We start from the raw sequence: 8,854 nt of genomic DNA on the forward strand, positions 1-8,854 counted from the left end.
TACTTTTGGTCATTCTTCGCTAATGAAAAATTTGCAATAGTATATAACTTTCTATTAGTTATTTTATTTTCGAAAAATCTCCTATAAGAACCCATACTCATCTCCTGTGTATAAGCAGGTAAGTATTTCAACTATAATATCAATGCGAGTTTTAACTTTTAAAGACAAAATTCTAATAAAAACTTTTCTTTTTGTAATTTAATAAAATGCACCATTAATGAGCATGCAAATTAAAGAAGTAAGATCCGAAGATAAAAAGAACACGTGTAAGGTGACATAGATAAAATAAAAATGATAAAGACGATGAAGAAGAATTTAAATAAAAAATTTTAATTTAATTAAAGATAGAAAATAAAATACAAGATTATAATGATGGATATGATTCAATGTTATGGTATTAATGCAGTTACATTTTTAGTAATGTTAGAGAATGAAAGGAAACTATTCTACTTTTAATTTATTGTACCCGTCTTTAATAACTGCCTGCATATTAGTGGGTGAGGTTTTTTGGAGTAGGTCAATGCTAAATAATTAGGTCATGTAAATGAACTCAAAGAAATATATTAAAAATTAGAATCGAAGAAATTGAGACTGAAAAATGTCTGTGCCTTTTGGGGCTAAAAAATTTTGATATGGAAGTAAAATAAGTGATATATTTTAATATGATAATTTTTGATTTTTTTAAAATTGTGGGAGTATACAAATCGGACCCTCCGATTTGTGTTTAAAAAGTTGAAAAAAATTCAGAGTACACAAATCAGAGGGTCCGATTTGCAGCTGATGGAATTTGAAATCTGAATCGTGGAATTCGGATCCTCCGTTTTTCTTGTTCTGGGTAATTTTTTACATTTTGAAGGATACAACTCGCAAGGTCCGAGTTCTGCTTCCTCTGATCCCACAACGAAGTGAAGCACCCCTCCTCCCCATACACGAGTTCAACACTTCCTTTGCTTCCATATTCAAATTAAAAAGTGGCGTTCTAGATTGGTAAAGGGGGATACTAACAAGTAAAAAAAGTATTTTGGTGATGCAGTATTTAACAATTGAGTATTTTTGTCAAACGAAACTCATATTTCATATTAGTATTAAATGAATCGTTACCACACAAATGAATCGAAATTAGTTTAAATTTAAATAAATAGTTAAAAAAATTTAATCATTAACAAAAACACATCGAATTTATTTTTAGATCAAAATGAATCTCAATAAAACTAAGAAATGAATCCAAATTACTTAAAAAATAAAAAATTTAGTCAATACTTATCAGTAGCATTAAGTGAACCTCAATTAACACACAAATGAACCAAAATAAATTAAGAAATGAACCGAAATTATTTAATGATGACATAGAAAAAATCAAAACTAATAAAGATGTTAGCAAAATATTAGTGTTATTAGTGATACCAATAATGAAAAAAGAATAGAAAAAGAAGAAGACACAATATTGAGAGAGTGAAAGAGAAGGAGAAGAAGAACCTGCGTCTGCGAATTTAGAAGAAGAATAAGGAGGAGGAGGAGGAAAAGAAAACGAAGAGAGAGAATGAGAAAGAGAAAAAAAAAAAAAAACCAGACAAAGAGAATGAGATGCATAATTTAAAAAGAGGCGTGAATCCTCTCTAGTGGAGAAAAAATTGGATAGTGTTCAGTGTTTAATCTCACTATTCATTGTTCTCTCTTTTTTATTAATTTTTGGTCCCACTTATAGAATTAAAGGTGAGAGATCATACTTTATTCACTCCAATAAAAAAATGGAGAAGATCCATTTCTTTTAAAAAATTGTTATAACAACTTAGTTAAATTTAATTAAAATATTTGTTTAAATATAAAGTTTTATTGTTTTTTTATATAAATTATTTCAATTAAAAATATAAAAAAAAAACTTACAACTTGCAAAAAAGGTTTAAGGTTTGTGCCCATATCTAGGTCATTTATCTAGATAGATCATTTCAGAACATTTTACGCACTTACTCTCCATAACCAAATTTTTTACCTAACAAAGGGTGATTTATTTTCCAAATTTAAATAAATAAAAAACCTCAATAATCGAAAGTACAATATCTAATTCAGTAATTCCCAATTTTGGATGGGCATATTTGTCAATGAAGAGAAAAGAGGATATCGGTAGCATTCATGGTAGAGAGAAATAGAGAATGTGTGGTGATAGTTTTTTCCGTGACAAAAATGCATTCGCCACTATATTTTTGGTTTCTTGTTCTTTCAAGTTTCTCTCTTGGGTCCTATGATAGTATGATTTGTGAATAATCAACCAATACCCAATAAATATCTGTGTTTTTAGCACAGTTTCTAAGCTTTTAAGCTCAAAGCTTCAAACTTTGCAACTCGCAACTAAGAGGGGTGTATCATCAATCATGGCACAGTTCACAACGCATGGTCGCTTGAAGCTTCTCTTCAATGGCGAAAGCGTATCACCTTGTTTGGGTCACAAGGACCCTTTTCACTACAAGTGCAGATCAATTCACACCCACAAGAGAAGGGTGAGGTATATTGGTTCCTCTGCTAGAATTTACCATGCTTCATCTTCTCATAGAGGAAGAATTAGCCGTTGCAATGCTAAGGCACCCCGTATTAATGGCAATGAAGGTGTTCATGAGGAATATTATGATAATGATGATGATGAGGATGAGGATGAACATGAATATTCTTATGAAGATGGTGATGTTGATGATGTGTTTGAGGATGATGGGTTGTCTTGCTTCCGGGGTCTAGTGTTGGATATATCATACAGGTCACTTCTTTCTTTAAATATATACATACTTATTTTCTTTCATTTCCACAGTTGGCAGATACATAGTTTAGTCTCATCCTAGTTAAGTTTATATATATATATATATATAGGAAGCCCCATAGATGCATTTTGGATCAAAATATGGCGTCTGAACCATTTAGTGGTTTATAACTTTACCACTTAATACTTCAGTTTGGAAGTATTTGATTTTTGGGACTCCCTTGAACCATTTAGTGGTTCATGTGTTCTAGTATGATGCTTTTATGATTCATTTGACATGATTTAGAGCCTTTCCAAATGGCTCTCTATTGAGTTTTGTGCGGAGATAATTGTGTTACTCTGGGAAGATTGCAAGACTTCTATTTGAGTTTCATGTTGAAATGAATTTGGAGTGGTGTTAAGTATCCCACTAGGGGATAGTGCCATTGAAAGATCATGAGAGGTTGGGTTTGATTAGTTAGCAAAGAGTATTATGAAATTGAAAGACCTTTATCTTCAGTGATGTACTGGTTTTTGGATTTCTTTTCTCCTTATCTTTTTAGGCTTGAATGAAGTTTGTAAATGTGACTATTGATAGTTATTGTATACTTCTTCCCTTTTAGTTTTTCTTTCCGTTATTTGATTATTTTATGGCATATTTATTGTTGGTAATGTTCATTGCACTGGTGCACCTTGTGTTAGTTGTGGACTCTATGAGCACCTGAATACACACACATTTGTGTCTCTCAATATATTTTTCGACTTTCTGAAATCATAACTAAAGTATAAAATGGGGTGACCCAATGCATGAAGCTCTTACTTGGTGGGGTTTAAGGAGGGTACATGTGAATAGGATTACCCCTGAAACTTTCAGGTCACAAGACAACAATCTTATGGTTGCTGTTGCGCAAAGGCCGCTACTGTCTAAATCAAGATAACTTCAGTGTAAGAAGCAAAATTGATAGGACTAGTCGGTTACCCTTGCTTTCAAAGTAATGTGCTGCAATTTTTCCCTATTGGTTTCAGTTAATAATGATAGGGTCTTTGGGATGAAATAGCCTAAGTGTTCAGTGTGTGCCGATAATATGAAGTTTGTAACAATTTATTTTCTCTTGTATAGTCACCAATATCAAGACACCTCCTGAGTTCTTTGCTTTTGGTTCTGACTGATGTCATCATGCTTCAGGCCAGTCAATGTTGTAGGCTGGAAGCGTGCGATATGTTTGGAGTTCATGGAGAAGGTCAGATCTTCCTTGTTATGATACTGAAAATTACATGCAATTATTCGAGAATTTGTTTATAGTATACAAATTAGTTCCATCTTCCACCGTATATCGTGCTTTTCAATACTTTTCATGAATCTCTCGTTTCAAATTGGAAGCAGAGTTTATAGTTTAATTTTGATACCACCTTAACATGTTTTGTTGCTGTGTAATCTAAAATGGTCTGAATTTTCCAGCCCTCGAGTTCAGTGTGCTTGCACACACACATGCATTGCCGATTCAAAACAACTTTTGACTTTCTCAATATTCTTTTTAGACACTGAAATATGTCATTGAAGTATTTATTTCGTATCTTGATTTAACCAGGCAGATGTACTAGAGTATTATGCTAAGACCGTGAGCTCCCCGAGTGGATCTTTCTATATACCAGCTGTCTTAAGGGTATGTACTAATTAATGATTTTGATTTGATTTTGATTTTTTTTTTCCCTTTGATAGATGAGTTCAACATATTTTTGTTTTCATGCAGGTTCCTCATTTACTTCAGGTTGTTAAAAGAAGAATAGTGAAGAACAATCTTAGTCGGAAAAATATACTATTTCGGGACAATTACACCTGTCAGTAAGTGATGTATATATTAATATTTGATTTCTAACAGAGTTAAATGTGTTTGATTCAGTCATTCAGCACCTTACAAGGCTTCTCTTCATTTTCTTTCTTTCTTTTTCTTTTTTCATTTCATTTCCTCTTCCTGTCCAAATTAACCGTTTAAATGATTAGGTTAGTTTAGACTTCAGATACAATTTCTTGCAGTGACATGATATTATCTTCTTAACAGGTATTGCTCGTCACATGAGAATTTGACCATTGATCATGTGGTGCCAACTGCACGAGGTGGAGAATGGACGTGGGAAAATCTAGTAAGACATATAGAAACTGTTAACTATTTGATAATTAATGTTTCCATATTTATAAAAAGATTTGGTATGCAAATCTACATGATAATTATATTGGCTAGTCTTGTGAACACAAGCTTTTTCATCAGAGCCATTGATTCCATGTTTTATTTGTTCCCTATATAATCAGCCAACAGAAACCTAAGAAAATTCTGCGTATCTAGCTGAAGATATATTTACTGGAAACGATACGATGACCATTGACATTAGTTTTGGAGTTCATTGCTCACTGTTCTATTAAAAACCAAACACACTTTTGTCATGGAAGGAAAAAATACATAGCCTACATAGCCTATAGCCTGTAACTGTAAGTTTACCTATTGATAAGTTTAGGGAGGGAGGAATTTTTGTCAGCATTCCAAAGACTATGTAAAGAACTCCTTAAACAGTGTTATCGATGCTGACTCAGGTGACTGCTTGTTCCAAGTGCAACTCAAAGAAAGGTCAGAAAACTTTGGAGGAAGCAAAAATGACATTAAATAAGATCCCAAAGGTATTAGTTACATATATCTGAAGAAAATATTTAGGTTGTGCTCATTTCGTCATAAAAGATTAAAATCACTTTATCAAATGAAAAAAAAAAAAACAATTTTCATATATCTGGATAACTTTTTTTTAAAGCAAATCAGAATTTCATAAAAGGTCTGTTTTAAGTAACTTCTAGAAAGAAAGTCAACTTTTTCAATTTTATATAGAAGATTTGAGGTGTAAAATCATTTTATTCAAAAACTGAAATAATCACACCCTTTTTTCAAATGATGTTTTGGCATAATTGGGTGTCATCATGCTACCAATACCATGAACATGTTGCTAGCTATTAAAATCAGTAGTGAATTACATGTGTTAATTGAGACATACTATCTTTTTCAACGTGTTACAATACTAAGAATTTTACTGTGTTTTTCACTTTTTCAGGCCCCAAAGGAGTATGACATACTCGCCATGCCTCTAACTTCTGCAGCTCTAAGAATGCTGACAATAAGAAAGGGAACACCTGAAGAATGGCGGCAGTATCTAAGGTCCTCTTGACATCCATGAAAATTAGTCTTTTGTGGAAGTTGTGGACAACTAATAAATAAAAGTAAAATCCTCATGATTCTTAGATTAATCTAATTGACACATTTAAGAAGAAAAAGAACAAAAAAATTGTAAGCATTGATGTTGTTCAATCAAGATTGTAAAAATATATGTATAGTAAATTCCTGCTTCATTGACAGGATTTGATATATGTAATTGAATCCACTTAATGGGACAAGACATAATTTATGTGGTTGTAAATTCATGCTAAAATTCCCAGACCTGTTTGGTTGCTCATGGATTAGTAGGTTGCTCCATCGTTTGCACTTTATTGCTAGAAATCTGATTACTCCAATTCTGAGAACCGTAGCCATTTATTTCAGTGAAGGTTGAGGGGTATAAGTAAGTAATAATATGCATAATATTATGAGGTTCAAATTTCATTGGCATCGATGTGAATTAACTACCAAAATTGACCCCGATTTTTAATATGCTGACAAAAATACCTTTTACTTTTGTTAACCACAAAAATGTCTTCAAAATATTTTGGTTAGCATTTCCAAAAATAGGGTGCGATTTTGGTACGATTTTGGTAGTTTACCAAAAAAAAAAAAAAGTATTGCATTCATAGGGTTCTTTTGGCACTTCATCATTGCATTTCACCCAAAATCCAAAGGCTATACCAACCAAATAACTTTTGGTCTTGATGTTCATATAGTAATTTACTACATCATACTTTATTGTTAGAAAAACATCTTAAACCACCATAACAGAACACCACTTAGTACATCTTCCAATTGCTATATGAAGACAAATGCTTGTTTAAGATTAAATTTTGTTCTGGTAAAGAAAAGGTTAGGTAGAGAAGCTTAAATCTCCAAGACCTGGAGTTGTAAGATTACAGACTACGTAGGAGAATTCCTTCGAAAGTAATTCCCGGACCGAACGCCAATCCGAGACCCCATTCCTCCCTTCCTTCTTTCAAGTACTCTCTCATGTACTCCATCACATAGAATATGGTGTTGCTACTAACATTCCCATAATCCATTAGTGCCTTTCTACTACAATCAAGCTTCTCACTGCTCAATTTGAGTGTACTCTCTAGTTTGTTGAGGATTGCAGGTCCCCCGGGATGAACAGCCCAGAATAGCTCATTGAAATCCTTGATGTTGCTCTTAGCCATGAGCTTCTTGCAGAACTCCTCGATGTTGTCTTCGATTTTCTGAGGAAGGTCTCGTCCGAGTTTGAAGTTTATACCCTCCTCAGAGAGCCTACCATCAATCACAGTGTGTGTCTCCGGCACGAATTTTTGGACAGCATAGTTGAGCTCCATGAAGGGAGATTCTTGTCCCAAAACAGGGTTGGCTCCAATTATAACTGCGGCTGCTCCATCGCCAAAAAGCGCAGCCCCAACGAGATCATAAGGCCTAGACTTGTTGGGGGGTCTGAAGCCAAGTATGGTAGTCTCAGATGTTGTGAGTAGAACCCTGCTACCAAGATTATTTTCCGCTATGTCCTTAGCGACTCTTAGGCCAGTGACTCCGCCGTAGCAGCCAAGAAAGTAGAGCATTACTCGACTGACATCGCTCCTCAAGCCAAGCTCATTGGCCAGATAGAGGTCTCCTCCCGGCAACCGAATTTCGCTGGACGAGACGTAGACTATGTGAGTGATGTCTTGTGCAGGCCTTCCCCATTCCTTGATGCAGGCAAGGCTGGCATTGGTAGCCATCTCTACAACGGCCGGATTTGCTATTTCCAGCTTTTGCTTTATGGTTGCTGAGCCCTCTGTGGCCAACTCAGGGTATTTGTCTAGAATCTCCTTTGACATCACTGTGTATCTTGTCTTCACAGTAGTGTTTTTACCTGAGATAACATACAATCACAAATCAGATTTCCTGGTGCAATGCAAGTTCAAATATTGCCAGCAAGTTTTGCTAGGAGTAAGGTTGAATCAATTAATCCATGAGAGCTATAAAGCATAAAGACACCACATGTTTCTGACACGTTTTGAAAACTGGATTGAACAGTCTAGTTTAATCAGTTTAACCGCAAATTGATCATTAAATTAGTTTTGTCAAGATAAAAATTAGTTATCAGAACATCAATAAATATTAAAAAAATCAATAAAACAAATAGACCGACTTGATTAATTCGATTTTTTAACAATTAATAGATTTAAAATAATAAACCTCAATAGTACTAAACTAACTCTAGTTAGTGGTAATTATTAATAGTTAAACATTTATAATTTCCTAAAAAATCATATAATTGTTGAAAATATGCACATCTATATTATGTATTAATATCATAACATGCATGTTAAACATTTGGTATGTTTCGTGTCTATATTCTATATCGTATTAAGTGTTCGTGTGAATTGTGTCAATTTCCGTACTTCATAAAAAGAATATATAAATATTTGGACTTACATAGACGCTCCAACTTCTCCTTAATATATGAATCCTCACACTTTGTGTCACGAATATAACCTTCCACTAAGCATTCTTGAGGGATGATTTGGCTTGGGAATGCCTTCCCTATTGCAAGTATTGTTGCTACCCCTGGCGTAGGAACACGCCTAGTGCATGCAGCATGCTCCTTGGAACTACCATTCAACTTACCTTGTGTCATCTTTGTGAGTTTTCAATACAAGTTCTTGAATTTTAATATAGATTTCTTACTTATGCAATTAAGCGTTATGGGGTTATATAAATAGGAGCTTGGCTTGTTATTTGAGAAGTTGGTGTCAAGCAAGTCTCGCATGCTAGTTGGAAACATTAATTTGATGGTGTGTTGGTAACATTTTTTTCAGTTCATAGTGTTTGAATGTGTGAGACATGAGAGATTTCATAGGTCAACAAAAATTCTCTCTCTCTCTCTGTCTAGCACCGAATTCATTTCTAACTCTTAACAATTTTCAACCTTGGAGTCAAA

The 8,854-nt window shown here is 33.8% G+C and overlaps 2 protein-coding genes across 4 annotated transcripts; one reads left to right on the forward strand and one right to left on the reverse strand.

Annotated features, from left to right (window-relative positions):
- On the forward strand, positions 2,113 to 6,217 carry LOC107604944. Of its 3 annotated transcripts, none has more exons than XM_016306661.2 (7): positions 2,113 to 2,746; positions 3,912 to 3,966; positions 4,315 to 4,389; positions 4,477 to 4,568; positions 4,786 to 4,867; positions 5,237 to 5,396; positions 5,819 to 6,217. In XM_016306661.2, exons 1-6 carry the CDS (start codon positions 2,370 to 2,372, stop codon positions 5,384 to 5,386), a joined length of 831 nt encoding a protein of 276 aa, XP_016162147.1. In that variant the 5' UTR covers positions 2,113 to 2,369; the 3' UTR covers positions 5,387 to 5,396; positions 5,819 to 6,217. The 3 variants fall into 3 exon arrangements, 2 of the variants coding, with proteins under 2 accessions (XP_016162147.1, XP_016162146.1); XR_001612434.2 differs by having other exon boundaries at positions 2,114 to 2,746; positions 5,232 to 5,396; positions 5,819 to 6,201; XM_016306660.2 differs by having other exon boundaries at positions 2,121 to 2,746; positions 5,313 to 5,396.
- LOC107648382 (type III polyketide synthase A) lies at positions 6,599 to 8,601 on the reverse strand. Its single transcript, XM_016352268.2, has 2 exons — positions 8,350 to 8,601; positions 6,599 to 7,783 (listed from the first exon to the last, which is right to left on the reverse strand). The coding sequence occupies exons 1-2, from the start codon at positions 8,549 to 8,551 to the stop codon at positions 6,819 to 6,821; spliced, it is 1,167 nt and encodes a 388-aa protein (XP_016207754.1). The 5' UTR covers positions 8,552 to 8,601; the 3' UTR covers positions 6,599 to 6,818.

Source organism: Arachis ipaensis, chromosome B06 (assembly GCF_000816755.2).
Source record: "Arachis ipaensis cultivar K30076 chromosome B06, Araip1.1, whole genome shotgun sequence".
NCBI lineage: Eukaryota > Viridiplantae > Streptophyta > Magnoliopsida > Fabales > Fabaceae > Arachis > Arachis ipaensis.

What these genes read in the sequence shown, in the direction of transcription:
- LOC107604944 (XM_016306660.2), top strand. Translation starts at nt 2,370, where the DNA reads ATGGCACAGTTCACAACGCATGGTCGCTTGAAGCTTCTCTTCAATGGC. An exon ending in GTTTGGAGTTCATGGAGAAG is followed by an intron (nt 3,967 to 4,314) that starts GTCAGATCTTCC and finishes TGATTTAACCAG; the next exon opens with GCAGATGTACTAGAGTATTA. An exon ending in AATGGACGTGGGAAAATCTA is followed by an intron (nt 4,868 to 5,312) that starts GTAAGACATATA and finishes ATGCTGACTCAG; the next exon opens with GTGACTGCTTGTTCCAAGTG.
- LOC107648382 (XM_016352268.2), bottom strand. Translation starts at nt 8,551, where the DNA reads ATGACACAAGGTAAGTTGAATGGTAGTTCCAAGGAGCATGCTGCATGC. An exon ending in GGAGAAGTTGGAGCGTCTAT is followed by an intron (nt 7,784 to 8,349) that starts GTAAGTCCAAAT and finishes ATGTTATCTCAG; the next exon opens with GTAAAAACACTACTGTGAAG.